Here is a 21380-nt window from a genome sequence, read left to right as displayed (position 1 = left end):
CTGTTCTTATTATGATTCCATAGCTTTATATAAATAAAAGTTTTATAAGCTATAATACAGTAAAATTTATCTCCTGAAATAGAAAATTGCCATGTTAAAAATGATTTGATATCCTGTACTATGTTATAAAAATAATAAAATCAAAGTGCATAGTCTCTTTTTTATTCTTAAGAAATATATGGGGATAATTTGTTTTTTGCATGTGAGTAGCCTCACTATTAGTTAATAAAAGTAAGTGCCAAGAAGTGTGAAAATATGACAAAGTGGCCAGAGAAGAAAACAGAAATAGCAAGCATCTAGCTCCTTTTCCTTATTTTCTGTCTGAAATTATTACTTAAATGCCCAATGTATCTTCCTCACGGTTCTTGCCTCAAAATTTGGAGAATTGATGAACAGTTTTACTTTTCATCCTAAAATGTCAAGAGTATCTAGGTCTCTACCCAAACGATTGGCAACACTTCTGTTCTTAATGCTAGAGTAACAGCAACAATAAGCCCGTAAACTCAGAGTGAGCAGGACTATGTCTGTGTTTTGCCCAGTTCACCGAGGATCTTTCACACACTTTTGCCTGATCCCTACTGTGGCCAGTCACCCATTAAGAGCTGACTATCTGGGGAACAACAATTAAGTGTGCAGTCAGGAAGCAGAACAAAACTAACATCTACATGGGATTGACTTCAAGAGCTTTGACTCATCGGCATTAATCAACAAGCTTTCAAATATGTAAAGAAGAACAAATCCATTTAATTAGAACCCTTACTGTTATTTATTACTGTTATAATAGATTGAGGATTACATTTTTTAGACTGTTGAAATGTAGCTAAATAGCATTTTCTTTGAAAAAATGTTTTTCTTTTTCTGTTTCTTCCCCATAGGTTTAGGCTTCAGTATTGCAGGAGGTGTGGGGAACCAACACATTCCTGGAGACAACAGCATTTATGTAACTAAAATTATAGATGGAGGAGCTGCACAGAAGGATGGGAGGTTGCAAGTAGGAGACAGACTACTAATGGTGAGTGTGGCTCAAGCAAAATACGTGTATATCCATAAAGCTCTTGCTTCCCAATGTGTTACTCTTAGTTGGTTCGGGCTGCCATAACAGAGTAGCGTAGCCTAGGTGGCTTAAACAACAGAAATATTTTCTAATAGTTCTGGAAGCTGGGAAGTTCAAGATCAAGGTTGTGGCCCATTCAGTTGCTGTTGAGGTCCCTCCCCCTGGTTTGCAAACATCTGTCTTCTCTGTGTGTCCTCACATGGCCTTTGCTCTGTGCCTGTGCTCTCTCCTCTTTTTCCAGGGCTACCAGTCCAACTGGATCCTAGCACCTGCCTTATCTCATTCAATTAACAACCTTAATTACATCCTAAATGCCCTGTCTCCAAATACAGTTATATTGGCCGTCAGAACTTCAGCACACAAATTTGCAGAAAGGGAACACGATTCATTCCATAGCAATTGAACATGGGCAGAAATAAAAAAGAAGGAGGAGTAGGTTTTGTGGTAAGAGATCTCGAAAGTACACATATAATTGCCTCTGACTTGTTGACATTTTAAAAACAGAAATCTAAATTTTCACCAGTTTTCACAGATAAACAAGGCACAGAGATTATATGTTGTTTCCAATGTAATCCATCTCCTATTAGCCAGAGAGGCTGCTAAAGCCAGACTGCCAAAGAGGTGAGCTTTGGGTAGTGAAGGGATAACACCACCTGGTTTGTAGATAGGTACATTTCTATGTCTCTCTGTGGTCCTTTGTTCAGTCTGCGGAGACTGCATCCCCTAACTTCCAAGAATTCCTAAACTGAGCTCTGGAACATGTGTAAATTGATCCCTTCCTCTTTTCTCCTCAGACAATGTTACAACTATTGTATTTGCCAGCTGCTCACATGCTTCAGGAGCCCTGGAAATGACTGATATGAACACATGGCTACTCTTCCTAAGCCACAGTTGTATGATAAACTAAGGCAACATTAGACAATTATAAGAAGCAAAACATTTGGGATTTCACTGAAGAAAGCTGCTTCATCTCAATTTACTCTTTCATATCAAATCTACAGGATAATAATCACATACTGAAAATTAAAAGCAGATATCTCTTAAGTAAGATAAGTATATCTAGTCGTATCTAGTCTCATGTCTGCCCTTATAATATAGAGCACAGGTGGCAAACACAAGGCCCAAGGGCCAAATTTCTCCCTCCCCTTTGTTTTGTCTGGCCCAGCACCTTGTTTCTACCGGGCAGCAGCACTGAGCTCTCACTTAACTGTTAAGGAGTAGTTACATCTACACAGTCCTGAAATTATATTCAGCCCTTGGAGGCAACCACCAGGCTGATGTGGCCCCCAGTGAAAATGAATATTTGACACCCCTGATGTAGAGCCTCTATTGTATGTCTGCAAGGAGCCACTGTCTCCAACATTTTCATGAGAGGTATTTGGGAAGGATCAACCTATACAGTCTCAGCAGAATAATAATTTCTAGGACACATGCATGTTTTATGGATTGAACCTCAAAGTTCATCATGCCCACTACTCTGATCTAGATAGCTTGTCCTTAGTCTTACTCTAATTTCATAGTTGTCAACGACCTTTGTATTGAATTATTTAAATGAGATATTTTTAATATTCTTGATACTTATTTGGCTTTAAGTATATCCTGTGCACTTTTAAAAGAGCTTTTCTATAATGTAACATATAATTCTCACAATGGCGTGTTTTATCTAAGCAAAAGGAAACTGAGGTATAGAGAGATTTACTAACTTGGCAGGGCCCTCCGATAGTTAACGACAGGCAGAGCTGAGTTAGTTTCAAATCCAAGCTATCTGACTTGCAACTGTGCTTGTAACCACTGAGCATGGTCTTTGCATTTGTTTCCTAGAATTTGTCAGTCAATTTGTTCCTTCCTCTAGTTATCATTCAGTCATTCATTAATTCCTTTATTTAACGAGTAAGTATATTGAGCATATACAATTTCCCAGGCAATCGACAGCATTCAGAAAGAAACTCTGGCAGGAGAAAATGTATGGTCAAATTGCATGGGCCAAAAATGAAGCATTAACGACTTTAATCAAACAGGCAACAAAGAGTTTTTGGCTTTTTTACCACCTGAAATTACTATCATTTTATTTTCTTTTTTAAACTACTTTATTGGAGTATAATTGACACGTAAAAAAACTACACGTTTAATCATTATAACTTCATGAGTGTAGGGATAAGTACACAGCCATGAAACAACCACTAACTACCATTAAGGCCATAAATGTATTCATTATCTCCCAAAGTTTTCTCCCATCCCTATAATTATTATTACCATTATTATTGTTGTTATTATTAGTGTGTATATGTGCTAAGAACTCTTAACTGAAGATTTAACCTCAGCAAATCTTAAGTGTATAATACAGTATTGTTAGCTATAAGAACTATTATTCATGGTAGAACTACCAGTTTTATTCTTAAGACTTTCTGGATTTTTTTGTTTGCTTTCTTTGTTTTTGTTTTGCCTTTCATGTAAAAGTTTGTTCTTAGGAAGTGGTGTCTTTTGAGCCAGAAAAGTGTTTTACAGGTGTAAGACCTAAAAATTCATTTTAAGGATAAAAACTTTGTTTACTTAGGACCAAAATAAACTGAGATACCCATCTTCTGCACCGTGATAAATTGAAATGAAGAGGACAGTTTCATTCTAAAGAGTGACTGCACAGATATTTAGTGATGGGACCCATCAGTCATTGTTCTAAGAGTTTGTTTGTAAACAACTCTTCTGGTATTTCTTCAACTCCTCCTATTGTAATATCATTCTGGCTGTTGTATGCTGATTCCTCAGGGTTCTGTTTAAATTTCTAGCTTTTTTCAAATCCTTAAACTCAAAGTCTAAATAGCTTTTCAAAGAATTTTCCAGGCATTATGCTATTATTTTATTACCTCTTCTTGATATTTATTGTAGATACAATGATTTCAAAAATAGCTGTGACATAATCCTTAACTGTTTTGAGTGTTAAAATAAAGACTAGCTTAAAAAATTGAACTTTCAACACTAACCTTCTCTTATGTAAGCAAAACATAATTATTGCTTCCAAGGCAACTGTCAAGCTGAATTTGGAAAGGAAAGAAAATTATTCATTTTATAATAGTCTGAAAGAAAAACGACTGTGAGGGGGAGAAGAAAAAAATTATGGAAGGCACCCAAGAAACCAATTATCTCGTTTCAGACAAAAAATATTTATTAATGCTCTCCCTCTATTGTTCCTTCCCACCTCCTCTTCCCTTTACTGCCCTATATTCATGTCTTTTTTAGCTTCCTCATCTTCTACTCTCCTCCCCCAAAGGAAGTATGAATAATTCAGATTCTGTGATTTACCACCTGAACACTCTATTGTTTTCTCTAAAAAGCTATTCTTCTTTCTAAAGCACTTTGCGCCACTTCTTAGGAAAATTTCCTCCTATACTATTCATTCATAGTTCTGCAAGCAAACTGACCTAAAACGAAACTCCATTACTTCCTTTGGATGTTTGTGGCTGGATCACCGCACTTTAGAAAGTCTCCCAATATCTACCCTTCAGTGAAAGCACAGACCTTATTTTTTTTTTAGAATCTTAATGATAACACTTCTAGTTTCTCAACTAAAAGAGCTGAATTATACCATATATTTCAGGTACTTTTTCCTCTAAGTACTTCTTACATCTCCGAATTGAAAAGCTTCTCTCTTAGATATTCTCTTCTTTCGACCCTGTTTGGTACATCAGAATCCCACAGAAAAGTGGGAAGGAGTCTGTCCAGAACACTCTAAGGTATGGAGAACTTAATGCCTCCTATCAGCTATTGATTAGATAACAACCATCATTAGCACTTTTTCCTTATTTTTCCTAAAATTATATCAAAATATATTTACCTATACATTTCTTTCTTCATTCATTGCTCTGTTTCTTGGAAAAGTGAATATTTATTTCTCTCCCACATTTGTTCAAAAAACTGTATCTTCCCACTTCTTCATTTCTGTCAAGGTGTTTTACACATTTCCTCTTACTCTTGCAGTAAATTTTACCACAGATCTATTTATCTTCTCTAAGTACATTACCCATTCAACAGAACTTTTTTATTTCTTACAATGTTATTCCCCCACCTGACCTTTACATTTATTTAATGATAAAAAATTATCCTGCCTGTCACTTGTGCAGTAAGCCTCTTCGTGTTTCAAATAAGGTGATTTTAATGTTATACCTCTTTGTTGTTTCAGAGGTAACCCAGGTGCTCTCTTTAACAAAATAATAACTTCAAAATAATAACTTCTTCCCTGCTGCTTGGCACTTCTCATTCACTACAATTTTGTTGTGCTTATTCTGTCAAATGATAATGACATCTGCTTTTTGTGGATTGTACCAGTAGCTTCACATTGTAATCTCAGACTGAATAGATTACCTCCTGGCCCTGAACTTTATGGGACAGATGATTAGAAGTTAACCTGTAATAATTTTCAAATTCATTCATATATTTTTCTCCACTGGTTTTTATTAAGCCCTTCCAAGGAGATACAGAAAGCCACATATATTATAGAAACATGATTTTCTTCATCTTTTTCTACAAAATACGAGAAATTTTGAATCCAGGATCATCTGATGGTCTTCTCTATAAAGATAGCCTGAGATGTTAAGTGTCAAAGTCCCTTGTCACATTGTGATTTAAACTTTATAACTTAGTCTCTTTTTTCTATAACCTCTACTTGACATTTGGAAAAAAACACAGTCAGTGAGATAGTTTGTACATCTTGTGCAAAGAATAAGTCTCTATGGTTGTTTTTTAAATTCTTCTTAAAGGAAAGCAGCAGACGAGGAAAAAGGTCACCCAGGCATTGAAGTGAAATGGAAAGACAATGGCCTCAGAGACAGGATAAATGATACGAGTCCCAGGCAGCTAGTACTAACTCTACCTAGTTGACCTTGGGCAAGTCATAGACATCTTTGGTCTTCTGTTTTGGCCTCTTGGCCATGGTAGCATTGCCTTAAATTAGTGCTTCTCAGGAGTATTTTAAAATACTAGCCTCATTACTTACTGTGTCACATGGAAAGGATCTGTGGTCAAATACATTTGGAAAATTCTGCCATCTGTATCTCACATTTTTTGTAGATTGTCAATGAACTTTCATATATTAAAGGGTCTGTGAAATCCCCCAGTAAGGGGACTAATTTAACTTTAACACTATAATTTCAAATGTATTTGAAACTCTTTTTGTATTTATTATGGAACTCTTTTCTACTTTTAGAATTTTACTCTTTATTTTATTTTAATTTTTTTTAATTACAGCATACTTTTAATATTATTTTGTGTTAGTTTCAGGTGCACAGTATAGTCCTTAGATAATTGAATACTTTCCACAGCATTTCCTGTGATGTTTTCAATACCTGCCTGGCACCATTGATTAGACCAGCCTTAGATAAGAACCAGAAGTTGTCCTGTCTCTGCACATGACTCTACCTTTGCTACCACCAACACACTGCTACCATCTTTAAAAGCTTTTTCCCCTCCCGCATCCCACACAGTCTTCACTCTAATACTGAGAGATGGGTAGGACTGTCATTACTATTGCTCTTTTCCTGAAAAGAAAGTTGGAACTGGGCAAAGGCAGAAGACTTTCAAATAGAACTTAAATACTAAATTGTGAAATCAGATTCAGACCTAGATATCCATGTCCTAAAACCACATCTGTTTCAGCAGTTTCCTCAATCTCTCTGTTTTTCAATCCTGTTTACACATTTTAATAGATGGTGGTAAGTTTTTGAACTCAGTGGATTCCCAGACATCAGTCAGCCCTGAATAATCAAATCAAACCCTCTGGGGTAGGAGCCACACTTCCTTTTTAAAAATTTCTCTTAAGCTTTTCAAATGATTTTAATTTACATCCAAGAACCACAGACCAACCTTTTACCTAGTCACGTCCAAGCCTGCTCTGCTGCTGATACGCTGCCCTTGAGGGTGACTTCGGGGGTAATGCTCATTCCAGCAAGCTGGTACAGCATCCTTTAGCGATTTCTAGCAATGTGCTGACAGGCATTTACAAGTAGTTCACCCTTAAAACTTGTCCCCTGCAGTTAGAGTCATTTCTGAAACACCAGGAAAAAAATTCTGGGTAATTATTTCTTGGACTTTCTCTCATTTCTCTCCAATGTAATAAAATTACAATGTAATTCCATTGGAGTGACATTTTACATAAGATTTAAAGCATTCCACTGTATTGTTGTTGTTTTCTTGCTTCTATACAGTTTAATGGCCCCATTTATAGAACTTGCTCATAGTTTTATATTGATGCCTACTACAGAGTAATGGTTTTAAAATTATTTTAATAACATACCCCTTCTGTAAAACATGAAAGGTTGCCTTCGATATATATACATTTCTCTAGTTTAAATTACATACTTCTATGACTATGCTAATATATTATACACATTTTAAAACATATACAAGAAATTAAAATATGAAGATGAATGTGATAAATATTAATAGAAGTTCAAATATTCCTTTCTCTACCCAGTGAGTTCCCAGGGGTTCATGGTGTACTGACCACTGCTTTAGAGGAAGCTGGAGTCCATCAGCACGTCACCGTCACTACCTCTCTCTCTCTGTCTCTATGAAATATGATTAAGAACTGCGTCAATACTTAACGTAGGAGAAAGAAATTTATACCATTGGAGCTTTCATTTTGTCCTTTATAATAAGCTGGTGTGACCTGGCACTCACATTCTGCACCAGCCTTTCATCCTTATATCTTGTGCCTGACACCGAGTGACTGTCCAATCATTGTGTATTGTTGGTTGAATGACCTTCATTCTCTATCCTTTCTTCTCTGACTCAACACAACTGTGTCATTCGCCCTATAAAACAGGGGATTTTGATCACTTTTCCTTTGGTTTGCAACATTGTTATTTGTAACTTATTTAGCCTATTATTTCAACATTTATTGTTTAATATGCATAGTGTGCCAGCTAGGGGTTTGAAAAGATGAAAACGATTTGATCATTGCCCTTGAGAAGGTCAGTCTCTGAGGTAGGAAGAGGCATGACAGATGACGTGCTATGGAAATGGATTTCCATTTTCACAGAAAGAAATCTGAACAGGAAGAAACTATTTCCAGTAGCAGGATCAGCAGAAGCATTATGTCTGACTGTGATGTCTGATTACTATTTACATATTGCTTTATAATGTACAGTGTTTTTTCAAGTTCGTGGTATCATTCCTCTCTTGTAAACACAAATAAATCAGTATTATACACATTTTTACCTACAAGAAAATTAATGCTCAGTAAATATATGAACTGACTAAAATTCTAGGAATTAAAACCAGATCTCCTGGCTGGTGTAGCTCAGTGAATTGAGTGCGGGCCTGCGAACCACACGATCGCAGTTCGATTCCCAGTCAGGGCACATGCCTAGGTTGCAGGCCAGTTCCCAGCAGGGAACTCACAAGAGGGAACCGTACATTGATGTCTCTCTCCTTCTCTCCTTCCCTTCCCCTCTAAAGATAAATAAATAAAATCTTTAAAAAAAACAGATCTGATTATACATTCAAAATAACTTTCATTATACCAACTTTATTTCTAGAAACATCTAAAGTTAAAATATGGCTAATTATTTGAAATATATTCAAGTCAATTCACAGGACATGAAAGTCACCTTCCTTCTTTCTCATTCTAGTTTCCATTACTCATGAGATTTTGCTGTGCATTTCATAATAAAGCCACTGCATTTTATGTTCTTTCTTATTTAAACTTTTCATTCTTGTTCACTTTAAAAAACAGTTATTTTAATTTTTGCAGTAACCAATGCATGCTCATTGCTGAAAAGAAAAATAAGAAAATATTTATTATTCAAAGGTAACCATTATTAGCATTTCCTATTTATAGTTATTATTTTAAAATCAATTTTATTATGAGAATGAGTTTCAATGTAATGCAGAGATTTTAGTATTTGGTTTATCTATATTTCTTTTCAGATCATTGGCATTGCTACCTTAGATTGGTCCCCTTTCTAATTTATCTTATAGTCCAGTGGTCGACAATTTTGTCTCCTATTTAAAAAGTTAAATATGGACTGTGTCATTTTTTTAGTGTTTCTAGAGTCTCACATTTCCTCCTAGAAGGTCTCAAGTAACTTCCATGTCCCTAATCACCTCCCAGTGTGTCCCACCACCCAGGTATTCCTGAATGAGTACAGTTAGGTCAGGATCTCTCCAACAGTTCTTTGCTCACTTCCTCCTTATCAACACTCTTTTATGCCACCACACCTCCCATCTTTGCATTGTCACACATATATTGGCTGACACTCATTTGAATTCTCACCACAATTGCCATGTTCCCTTCTTGCAAGTCCCCTGGCACCTCTTCCTTCAGCTGGTGTGCCCTCTTTTTTCTGCTTCATCCTTAGATTCAGTGCTCCCTCTTCTATTGAAGAGAATGAGTCATTTCACCTCCAATCTTCCCTTCTTGGCCTCATTCCAAGTCCTATTGCATAGGTCCTGATGGACATACGGTCGCATATATTCCTCCCACCCCCACATGGCAGACACACACTTCATGGAAATACTTCATTTAAATGCACATGATTTTTTTTTCTGAAACCAGGCCAGTTGCTCAGTGTTCACCATTATAGGCAGATACTGGGTGCAAACGAAAAAAGAAAAAAGACAATGAAAAACAATGATAAGAGCACCCAGCCAATCAGTATAATGTCCCTTCTCTCTTCGTACAATCAGCTGCAGCTGTAGGCCCTTTATCTTGAGAGTTCATAGGATAAAGCACACACGTAATTAACCCAAATAAACCCACTTTTGTGAAAAAAAAATTTGAAGACTTCAGCACAAAAGAGCACTTTTTGGTTCAGATCCTGTACTATTCTGAATTTAAAAAAAAATACAGAAGCCTCATCAACAGTACCCTAATTAAACTCATCAGTTCACAGATGTTTACAGGAAAATGCTCAGCAAAAAATTTCACTAAGAATTTCTTTTTCCTGGGAAGAGATAGATGATGACAATAGTAATACTAATAAGAGCTACCATTAATAAGTGTCTCAGGGTGCCTGTCACTCCACATAGGCCAATACATTTAAGTCCATAACCATTTGAGGCAGTGATTATTATCATACCTATTTTACAAATGTCAAAACTGAGGCTAAGAAGGTGAGATAGGTTTCCCAAGGTCACATAGCTGGAAAGTGCCAGGACCAGGGCTCAGATCCTGGTCTGCCTGACTGAAAAGCATTTACCCTTAAAGACGACATCCTGTTGGCAGTATCATGACCACTCATTCTGTGACTAAAATATGTGTAAATTTTCCAACATTCCTTGTCACAAGTAGAAACAGACTGATCCACTACTATTTTAAACTACCACCATTCCCCCCAATATCTACTTTTCCCCACTCCTCATCTCCACCCTGTCCTCTGTTTCTGCTTTCTGGTCTAAAGATTTTCCTTGTGGTTCATTAGCAAAGTCATTCTCAGAAAACATGCTTGAAGGTAACATTTTCTAGATTGTTTCACTGCCCAACTTAAAAATGGCAAGAGTGCATTTCATAAGCACTTCCCACATCTCTTTTTCACTGATAATCTAATGAGCTGTGCTCTTTCTGTGCCCTGGGGAGAGAGACAATGAGCCTTTGTCAAAAACAGAGCTCCTGTGCCACTTTTAATCTAATCCAGCTGGTTTCTAGCCTTTGGGGTATTTACCCCTTGATTCGCCATCTCCTCTTTGTTATGCTAACAAATGCCTTTTCCATTCTGTGTTATCAGTACAGGCGTTTCTGGGACCATTGTCACAATATCCAAAACCACCTCCGGTAATAATTTTTTCTGAGAGAAAACACCCACTTCAGCACACATTTTAAACTACTGAATATGGGCATGATTTATAAATAGTCGTTATTTTGGTATAAATAGTACTATCCTAAAATAAGTGATCAAATATATAAGAAGGTTTTAAAGAGACAGCTAGATCAACCTATGTTCCATTTCATTTATTTGTCTTTTAACTTTGTCCGTGTATTTGGATGATGCAATATAGTCACCACTGGATTAAGCAAGAAGTGTAATGATTACTCAGGCTTGTATAACACTTAAGAATTTGTTACTTCTATATGTAAACTTGGAAGGAGATTCTATTCTATTCAAGGGAGAAAGAATAGATGATGTAAGCCCTGAGTTTCAATGAACCAACACTCAAGGACAGTCTCATTTTCATTTTCTCAGCAGGACCATAATCCAACTGATGGCTTTGCCATCTGAAGACTGTGTGACCTCTTTGTTGCAAGCTGACCTCTTTAAACATCAGTTTTTCTCATCTAAAAAATGGGCCTAATTATTAATGCTTGCCTCATGGAACTATGATCAAGATCAGTTTATTTATGTCAAAATATATACATAGTACACCAAAAACATATGACATGTAGGTGTTAAATAAACATTAGCTCTTATTATTATTGCTGTTATTTTTCTTATTTCTCTATTACATCACAGCTGCTGTGATGAACTGTGTTTCCCATGCCCGTAGTCCCTCTAGGTTCTCATTTTCTACATGGGTTTATTCTATCCATTCATTCCATGAACAACTATGTTCCTAAAACGTATTAGAATGTGAGTTTCAGAGAACCCAGGACCTTGTCCGTATGGGAGAAGCAATATCAATGAGTAATTAAAGCATGGCCTCTGGAGCCAAACTGACTGGCTTTTAATTCTGCCTTTACCACTTATTAGATCAATGACTTTGGGCAGGTTACTCAACCTCTTAGAGATATGCTTTCCTCCTCTGTAAAATGAAGGTAATTATAACTGCCTCATAGGTATTTGTGAGATTTGATTGTTAATATATGTGAAATAATTTAGAATAGTGTCTGACATGTAATATAAGCTATGTAAGTGTCTACTATAATTTTCATTGTTAGTTTTTATTGCTCTATCGCTAACACATAGAACAGTGACTGTCACATAATAGGTATTCAATAAATACTTGATCAATGGATGAACAAGTGCTAGACATTGGAAAAATAAAAGAGTTTAAGAGAATGTTTCTTATCTAGAAAAAATCTATAGAAATAGATAGAGAGGCTTACAGCTTGCTGGAGAGTTCACAGTCAGCATTCATACTCATCAGTCAGATTCCGTTCCCTCCAGTTCCAGGCTCCCTAACGTGGGCTGCACCACCAAGAATTAGCTGGCACATGGAAATTATGTAACAACATGAGGCCAAAAAATAAAGGCAACACTGAAAGGTATTTTGTGACTGATGTGCTAATTAAATAGTACTGAGACTATATAGGGATCTGCTATTAGCACATTTATTTTAATTCTACACTATTTCAACAGAAGCTAAAGAATAATTTCATATAAAATAGTAGCCAAATAATAACAACCTAGATATTTAAATACTTACTGAATATTTTAAAACCATTTACAAGAAATGCTGCCAAGATCCCCTGCAATGCCACATCATGAAATAATCGTTGCACTTGTGCCCCTGGCTTTCCTGTCCTACAAAGGAAGAGGAGTTGTTGTGAAAGCCTATGGCAATAGGGTAACCTTGAACTTGTTCACCTACAAAACCCTAGGTCCCCACATTAGCACTTTCTCCTTAGAAAAGTGACTCGTGTTATATGGGACATTTTTATGGAAATGATTTTTTAAATGAGAAAAGCAAGTTTGGTAAAGCTGTAGGAAAATAAGGGCTTCCCTATAGATGGTATAAGAGTAAACTGGTTCATGTTTCCAGAAAACACTTTGGGAATATGTAACAGCAGCCTTATAATGTATATGCATGCAGTTTGGTCTAGCAATTCTACTTGTATAATTTATCCTGAAGGAATCACCAAAGTTGTGCACGAATATAGAAGAGGTTCACTGCAACATTACTTATAGTAGAAAAATTAGAAACAAGCCAAACATGCTTCAGTAAGAGGTTACTTAAATCATTATGTCATAGCCATGCAAAACAGTGCACCATAGAAAGAAGCCATGTTATCCAAGTACATTCAAAATATGGACAAATGTTCCTCTGGATTTAAGGAGCAGATTTCAAAACAATGTGTATAATACAGTCAGAATTGTTTTAAAAACGTACCCAAATAGCCCTGGCTGGTGTAGCTCAGTGGATTGAGTGCGGGCCTGTGAACCACACGATCGCAGTTCGATCCCCAGTCAGGCCACATGCCTGGGTTGCAGGCCAGTTCCCAGCAGGGGACTCATGAGAGGCAACCATACATTGATATTTCTCTCCTTCTCTCCTTCCCTTCCTCTCTAAAGATAAATAAATGAAATCTTAAAAATAACTTATATATATATATCCAAATAGATAATGGATAATTTTTGTTCTTCTTTTATACTTCAATGCATATGTAGTATTTTTGTAGTCACAAAAACTATAGCATGATAAGCAAGACATTTGACCACTACTTTCCTTTTTCTGCAAAGAGTACTCTGCTTGCCAGTATAATGTATTGCTTCATCACAGAAAAAGGCAGAAGCAACCTTGTTTTCTAGCAACAACTGTACCTTATCTGTTTCGGCTAATGCCATTAATCCATCAGTTCTGTCAAAGTATGATACAGATACTGAATTGTAATCATTACAATTTAATCTTTAAATAAGATCATAATTCTATATATCTTCTTGCTTGAGTATTTCTCTTTACCTGCATAGATTTGACTCTAATATTAAATTTTTTCACCTTTCAGGTAAACAACTACAGTTTAGAAGAAGTAACACATGAAGAGGCGGTAGCAATATTGAAGAATACATCAGATGTAGTTTATCTAAAAGTTGGCAAACCTACCACCATTTATATGACTGATCCTTATGGTCCACCTGATATTACTCACTGTAAGTACCACACTCTGTGTCATCCTCGAATAGCGTGCCAGGATGGTGAAATTGGAATTCTACAAAACTTGGCCAAGTCCTATGCTTACACCTTCACATTTGTTAAGCCTGTGGAAATATTGCAGAGAGATCCTGTGCTTCACTTCCTGGTTGCCTTACAGGGCTCCACCTAGCGTTTTGCCGGTGAGACGCCCTGGTTATTTGGTAGGTCCACCACTATAGAAAGGCTTCATAAGGCATGTTGTAGACAGTGGGATTACAATAACACAGAGGCAACACATTTTTAAGGTCAATTTCTTTAGCCTCTAAAGTATAGTAGCTTTTATGCCATAATATTTTCTCTTAGAAGTTCAAATCTATATAGTAGCAGATTGGAAAAAGAGAGACTGGCATAATAGACCCAGGATAACACTCTGCTTCTTCTTGGAAGAGGATCTTGTATATGAATGGTGAAATCATGGTCTTTAATCACCACCATCCTAGCTCTTACCTTGACCTAAATTTGTTATATTGGTAGGAAAGCTAGAGAAAATTATAATCACTATGTCAGTAGAAATGGCTTGGAGGTGGGGGTTTCCAGGGCAACAACTAACTATGAGACATTGTGCTGCCCTTCGTTTTCTCCTCTTCTTAATAGGTCAAGAATCTTATCTAAGTTACTATCTTCAAGGACTGGATTTAGAAGCAATTCAGTTTTTGATTGAGTTGAAGGAATAGTTTTGTTGACATCAGTAAGTTTTCTCATTCTGAGATTTTGAGGAGCCAGCTGTAAGGTTGAGAACTCAGAATGTCTTCAGGACCTACCATTAATTTCTAGTATGGTCTTAAGCAAGTCATTTAACCTCTCTTAAATTTAGATGTTTCTCTTGAGAGAAATTTAGAGGTGGAATAATTTTGTTACCTGCCCATTACGTTAACTATTGCTTTTCTTAATGGTGATTCTAAAAGGACTTGCCAAAAAATATGGCTTTTTTTCAAAGCAGGCAATATACTGAGATCAATCTTACCTTAGGATATGAAGGAGCTTGAACTTCAAAGTTGTTCAAACTGGATGACTTTAGAAAAACCAACCTTGAGACTTTGTGAGCCACTTCATTAGGGAAATACAAGGTCAGTGTCAAAGAGAGAGAAAAGAGAAAACAAACCTTGCTAAAACAATCCAAGAAATATATTTCGAGAACTTTAATATGGGCAAAACACCTTGTAAGGTAATACATAGATACAAAGGAGATACAATCATGGCCTTCATTGGAAAGAAGACTAATTCAGATATATAAATAGCAGCAACATATGGCAAAATAAAAGGAGGTATATGCCAGGAGGGAGGTAAAATATACGTATCCTTTGAGCACAAAGGGGATATAACCTGTCTCTGGAAGATCAAAAAATCTTTATGCAGAAGGTGGTATTTGAATTTTATCCTGAAGAATGGATGAGATTTCACTACCAGAGATAGGATAGGAGGCAGAAATTGTTGTAATTAGCACAGCGGAACAAAGGTACAGTTGTTGAGACGAAAAGGCTTTGTTTGAGTACCATAGGACACGTGTAAGGGAGATTTGAAATGGGCCAATTTTGTAAGATAGGTGAAAGGGAGAGTTAATATTCAATACCATCATAGCAATGAGGGATATTTAAGCTAAAAAAAATAATGATCAGAACTGGAATTCTCAATGTCTAAAATGGAAAGAGAGACAGGCAGGAGACAGGAGGGGATTTTAGTCTCTCAAAGGGGAAATAAATTAGGGTGGAGGAAAAGAAAAGAAAGGTCACAGTTCTTAGCCTTTCTGGAACATAAGTACAGTATATTTGGGGATTAAATCTATAGAAGGACTTATTTCTAGGAGCCTTCAACTTTGGGTGATTGGATACTAATTATCTAAAAGGAATGTGAGCTCTGCAATTAGAAAGCTAACATTTTTATTCCAATGGAAAATTAATCATCATTCCGAAAAACATGTGTGCTGAATCTTTCCTCCAGTTCTTCTCTTCACCTATTTATACTTAACTGGGCTTTTAGATATAACTGCTATTCCATCTTTCCAATCCTAAAGGTCACTATGTACTTGTATGTATAAATGAAAACAAACAACAACTCCTCCATCATGGAGGATAAGAAAATCCTTGGCATGTAGCAAAGCCATTCCATTTTTAACAAAACTACAATAGGACAAATTGATTCACCTACATAACAGGTTTTCTTTTCTTTTTTTCACCTCGTAGCTTATTCTCCACCAATGGAAAACCATCTACTTTCTGGCAACAATGGCACTTTAGAATATAAAACCTCCCTGCCTCCCATCTCTCCAGGAAGGTACTCACCACTTCCAAAGCACATGCTTGTTGAAGATGATTACACCAGGTCAGATATGCTTGTTGGTTAATTGGGTTTGTGACCATTACCAGGAAGAAATTGCATTTGCCTAGTGTGTCAGCTGTTGCTTTGGGGCTAACTGAAACTTCTGAGCACCATTCAAACTATTTATAGTCTTGCTGCTGGTGGAAAAGCACAAATACTTGTAAACATGTGTCATTGTTCTCTCTTAGGAAGCAAAATCACAAATTCTTATTGGAGAAATAGTAATGTATACTTATTCATCACTTTGCAATTTTTAAGACTTTCAATATCTGATTCTACTTGAGCTTTATAGCCATACTGTAGGATAGGTATTATTACTTGAAGAGAGAAGATGATGCTGAGGTTCAAAAAAAGGAAGTAGTATACCAATACTACTGGTGACTGGAGGAGTCAGGACTGAAAGTTTTGTCTTTTGACTCAAAATTCCACTTCTTGACGCCAGTGGCCACCCACAATTCAATAGATTTGGAAAATCAATCAACCCTCCCTCTAGTGCAGTAACTGTAGGTGGAAAAGAAAGGGGTGAAAATAACTACAGGTGGTTAAAATTTAATAAATCCTACTAATCCCCAAGGGGGAACAGGACAAGATTTTAGAACAGACCACAGAATCACCTCGCTAATCCCAAACAGTAAAACCATATTTAGACAATATGCATCTGAAAAAGTCAAGTCTGACAATTCACAGAGAAAACCAATCTTTAATTATATCTATTAAGGATTCAATAAATATTGGGTAATTAGTAAATTAATAAATAAATGGGTGAATAAAGAACTTAAAATGCATTGTTTACTCTTTTGTATCTTTAAATAGTGTTATTCCAAAGTAACCTGTGCTCATTGCATTTGGTGCAATAATGCAAAGGTGTTCAAGAAACAAAACTTGCTCTCCAAACTCCCTCCAGGATAGGTGCTCGTGAGGTTCCCAATGTGACATTCTGGCATGAACCCTTAATACCTTCTCCATGTCTATACAAACCCATAAGGTGCATACTCAGGCATAGGTGGGGCTCAACATGGTTTTTACAAAATAAGCTCAGATTTAACACATTTCTCTGCAACTTGTTTTTCTCAGTGAACAATACTTTTCCCAAAATGAGATTACATAAGATATGTACACTTTTTTCTGAAAGTGGTTGCATATAAAAATACTAGAGATGAACACTTTTGATTTCATATCCTGACTATTCAATTAAGTCATTTGTCAGCCATTAAAAAAAATAGAGGAGACTTCCTGCGTTTAAGTTTCCTTGCTGGTACCAGTGCATGCTTTGGTCTTTTCATTTCTTTGCTATTTATTTTTAAATGATTAAGCATTTTCCATTTATCTTGCAATTTCAGGTTTGCTGAAGTAGCTTGTTACATCTATAGCCAAGCAATGGAATGTTGAGATGCTGTAAATGTGCATCTGTGGTGTAAATCAGATATAAACTTATCCCTATGAAGAAATATTTAATCTCTATGTTCTTCACTGAAAGGAGGGTTGCAGCAAAAATAATAATCATCATGACCATCTCAAGAATTATGTAAATAGGCCTGGCTGGTGTAGCTCAGTGGATTGAGTGCGGGCCTGCGAACCACATGATCACAGTTCGATTCCCAGTCAGGCCACATGCCTGGGTTGCAGGCCAGTTCCCAGCAGGGGACTCACAAGAAGCAACCATACATTGATATTTCTCTCCTTCTCTCCTTCTCTTCCTCTCTAAAGACAAATAAATAAAATCTTTAAAAAAAAGAATTATGTAAATATAGGCACCTTTATTCCCCAGAGTAATGATCTATTTGTTCTCATCCTATCTCTAATATTTAATATGATTTTAATTTGAAATATTTTATCTAAGCCCCTTAATGAATTAATATTATTAAACCACATTAATAATCCAGGCCCTTTGTGAGCTATTTTGCATACACTAGCTTTTTGAGTCTCCCAAAAACACAGGAAGCGAGGGCTTTCACTCCCATTTTAGAGATGTAGAAACTGAAGCTCAGAGATGTTAAGGAACTTGTTTGTGATGGCACAAATTTTAAGTAGAAAAAACTGGGTACCAAACCTGCTTTAAAATCCTGGCTAGAAAGAAATATTTTAATTTTCTGCTCACTTTTATTTTTTTCTTTTTTCTTTTTTTAAATTTATTTAATTACTTTTCAAGTACAGTTTTCTATTACTCCCATCCCATCCCAGCCCCCCATGCTCCCCACTCCCTCCCATTTCCACCCTTCTCAGTTGTTGTCCATGTATCCTTTATATTTGTTCCTCTAAATCCCTCCCCTATTTCCTCTGAAATTCCCTCCCCTCTCCCCTCTGGTTGCTGTCCCCCTGTTCTCTATTTCAATGTCTTTGGTTATATTTTGCTTGCTTGTTTGTTTTGTCGTTTAGCTTCCTGTTAAAGGTGAGATCATATGGTATTTGTCCTTCAACACCTGGCTTATTTCACTCAGCATAATGCTTTCCAGTTCCATCCATGCTTTTTCAAAAGGTAGGAGCTGCTCACTTTTAAAATGAATGACAACTCATAGGAAACTCCACTCATCATAGAAATATGTGGATAGAAAGGGACCCAAGACTTGGTAAAATCTGAAGACAAATATAGCAGGATCAAGACCTACATCTACCACTGGCTAACTGTGTGACACTGGGCAAATCATGCACCCACTGCAAGCCTCAGTCTCCTCATCAACCTACAGGGAAGAGTAATCACATCACCTCAACAGCTTGTTGCAATAATTAAATGACACAGTGCATGCAAACAACTTTTGAGAGTGCCTAACACAATAAATATTAAATGAATGTTATTTATTTAGTAGAGCTATGTTTACTCCAATTCTTAATCTACCTAAGATGTCACATATAATATTTTAAATGGTGCCTGGGGAAGAGAGTCCATATCTCCTTACAATGATATGCTTCATTATCGTACTTCATGCCCCACCTCCTCCCTTATTCTCTGGCATGACAATCTCACTTAAAACTCTGCAAAAATCTTCTGCCTCACTGGTGCCCTGCACACCTGTGAAGTAAATTCTATCAGTACACACACCTCTCCACTACTCTCCCACTGTGGCTGTGTCCTCTAACAGATCTCTGTGCCGTAGACATTGCCATGGACCTCAGAGGTATTTGCTCAGGGGCACATTCCCACTTCATTCATAAATATTCATAAAATATTCTTAAGAGTATTTATTGAATACTTTCTCTAGACTGTGAGCACCACACTAGGAATGCAAAATTGAATGAGAAAAAACATCTCTAAGAACTATCAAATTGGGACACAAATATACTCACACCGGTAGATCCTCCAATGTTTGTTACCTAAAAATGCGAACCCCCTCCATGAAGTTTCCATAAAGCTTAATCTATCAATTTTCTTAATCCTGAGATTTTATAGTTTGGTATCAAATGCCATTTTTGTGTGGTGGTTTATTATATACTTACTTAGAAAATTAAAAGTTGGCAACTTAGTATTAGTCCTCACTTTTTAAAAGGTCTGTAAAATCCCAACACATGGGAACTACTAACAGAAACAAAGAAACTAGGTCCATTCTTTGGAACATATCACGTCACCCTAGCAGAGTTCCATAGAAGGCACTTGGTAAATATTTATAAGTGAATTTTAGTTTTACTCGAATGTCACAAGAACAGCATCAGAGAAAGTTTTAATGAGGAGGTAAGTCTGGAGTTTGAGCTCAAAAAAACATGTAGGCATTCATCAGAAAGTCAAAAGATAGGGAAGGTCATTCATGGTAGGGGACAGCATATGCATACTGAAGGAAAAATGTGAAATAAAATAAAATGAAAATAATGCCCTGGCTGGTTGCTGGGGACAGTTCCTAGCGGGGGACACATGAGAGGCAACCATACATTGATATTTCCCTCCCTCTCTCCTCCCCTTCCCCTCTAAAGATAAATAAATTAAATATTTTTTAAAAAGAAAAATAAAATAATTATTACAGTTTGAAATGTAAGGCTCATAAAAAATAATACCTTCCTTTAAATTATCTTTATATTCCTATCTTTTCTCTCAACCTAGTTGTAAAATTAAAAATACATAGAATAATAAAAACAAAAAGATTACTACTATGCACTATTAACACTAACTGTTTCATATATATTATTGCCTCTACATTATGTATATGATATTCTTATTTTTTTTTAAGATTTTTTTATCTTTAGAGGAGAAGGGAAGGAGAGAGGGAGAGAAATATCAATGTATGGTTGCCTCTGGTGTGTCCCCTGCCGGGAATTGGCCTGCAACCCAGGCATGTGCCCTGACTGGGAATCAAACCGCGATTGTGTGGTTCACAGGCCCGCGCTCAATCCACTGAGCCACACCAGCCAGGGCTGATATTCTTATTCTTGATTTTTTACAGGGAACAAAATGAATTTAAATTATTACTTCATATCACACAGCAAACAAGTAGCAGAGTCAAAATTTAATTCCAGTTGGTCTGTCTTCAAAGGCCTTACCTCCACACTCCTACCCCTCATCTCATGTGGTCTCTTTCCATCAAGAAACATTGAATAGAAGACCAGGTTTATATCAGGAGATTGGGTTTATATCAGGAGACTGGGTTCTAAACTTGACCCTGCTACTTACCACCTAGATGATCCTGAACAAATCACTTAATCTCTCAGAGTCTTGATTTTCTCATCTATAAATCTGGATAAAGGGTCTTCTAATTCCCTGATGGAACTGTGAAATTTTCATGTGACAATATATATGAAAGTTGTCATCTTTGTGAAAATTGTCATCTTGAGAGGACTACATAAAATTATTATTTAATATTGAAATCACTAAGGTACTATACTAGCTCATACTTGAGGTCTAGTTTGTACTTTTCTGAAATAGTAAATAAAGGCAAAGAACTTTTAGTGATGGGACTCAGACTGATGGGGAAACATTTCTGTGAAAATGGGACCTTCAATAAGCATATCAAGTTGGCAGCCCTTTATTCCATGTGATCATAATACCTTATGATGTTGTAAGAAATATTTCTCTATTTTCTTGATTTGTGTTCACTTGTGTTGGAAAGTATCATAAGAATTTTTTGAAGAATTTTGATTGAAAAGACTTAGCTGGAATTTTTAAATAAATCTCTGTCTTGCCGTTTAAAAACTGCACACATGAGTGAACTAGGAAGTTTTATTTTTCCATTGATTTATGAAAGAGAACATG

General features: G+C 36.4%; 1 protein-coding gene across 13 annotated transcripts in view; it reads left to right on the top strand.

Moving 5' to 3' along the window:
* DLG2 (discs large MAGUK scaffold protein 2) overlaps window positions 1–21380 on the top strand; it is a 1965529-nt gene that overhangs the window by 1451300 nt on the left and 492849 nt on the right. For all 13 annotated transcript variants that reach the window (XM_037042840.1, XM_037042852.1, XM_037042842.1 and 10 more), the window contains 3 exons: window positions 876–1012; window positions 13704–13848; window positions 16072–16210. In XM_037042840.1, coding sequence (XP_036898735.1) covers window positions 876–1012; window positions 13704–13848; window positions 16072–16210 — 421 coding nt within the window. The remainder of the gene's footprint in view (window positions 1–875; window positions 1013–13703; window positions 13849–16071; window positions 16211–21380) is intronic.

Source organism: Sturnira hondurensis, unplaced genomic scaffold (genome assembly GCF_014824575.4).
Source record: "Sturnira hondurensis isolate 20B ecotype Veracruz unplaced genomic scaffold, ASM1482457v3 Scaffold0003801, whole genome shotgun sequence".
Taxonomy (NCBI): Eukaryota; Metazoa; Chordata; class Mammalia; order Chiroptera; family Phyllostomidae; genus Sturnira; species Sturnira hondurensis.
The sequence above is the reverse complement of the archived record's forward strand: the minus strand, read 5'-3'. Positions and strand labels throughout refer to the sequence as shown.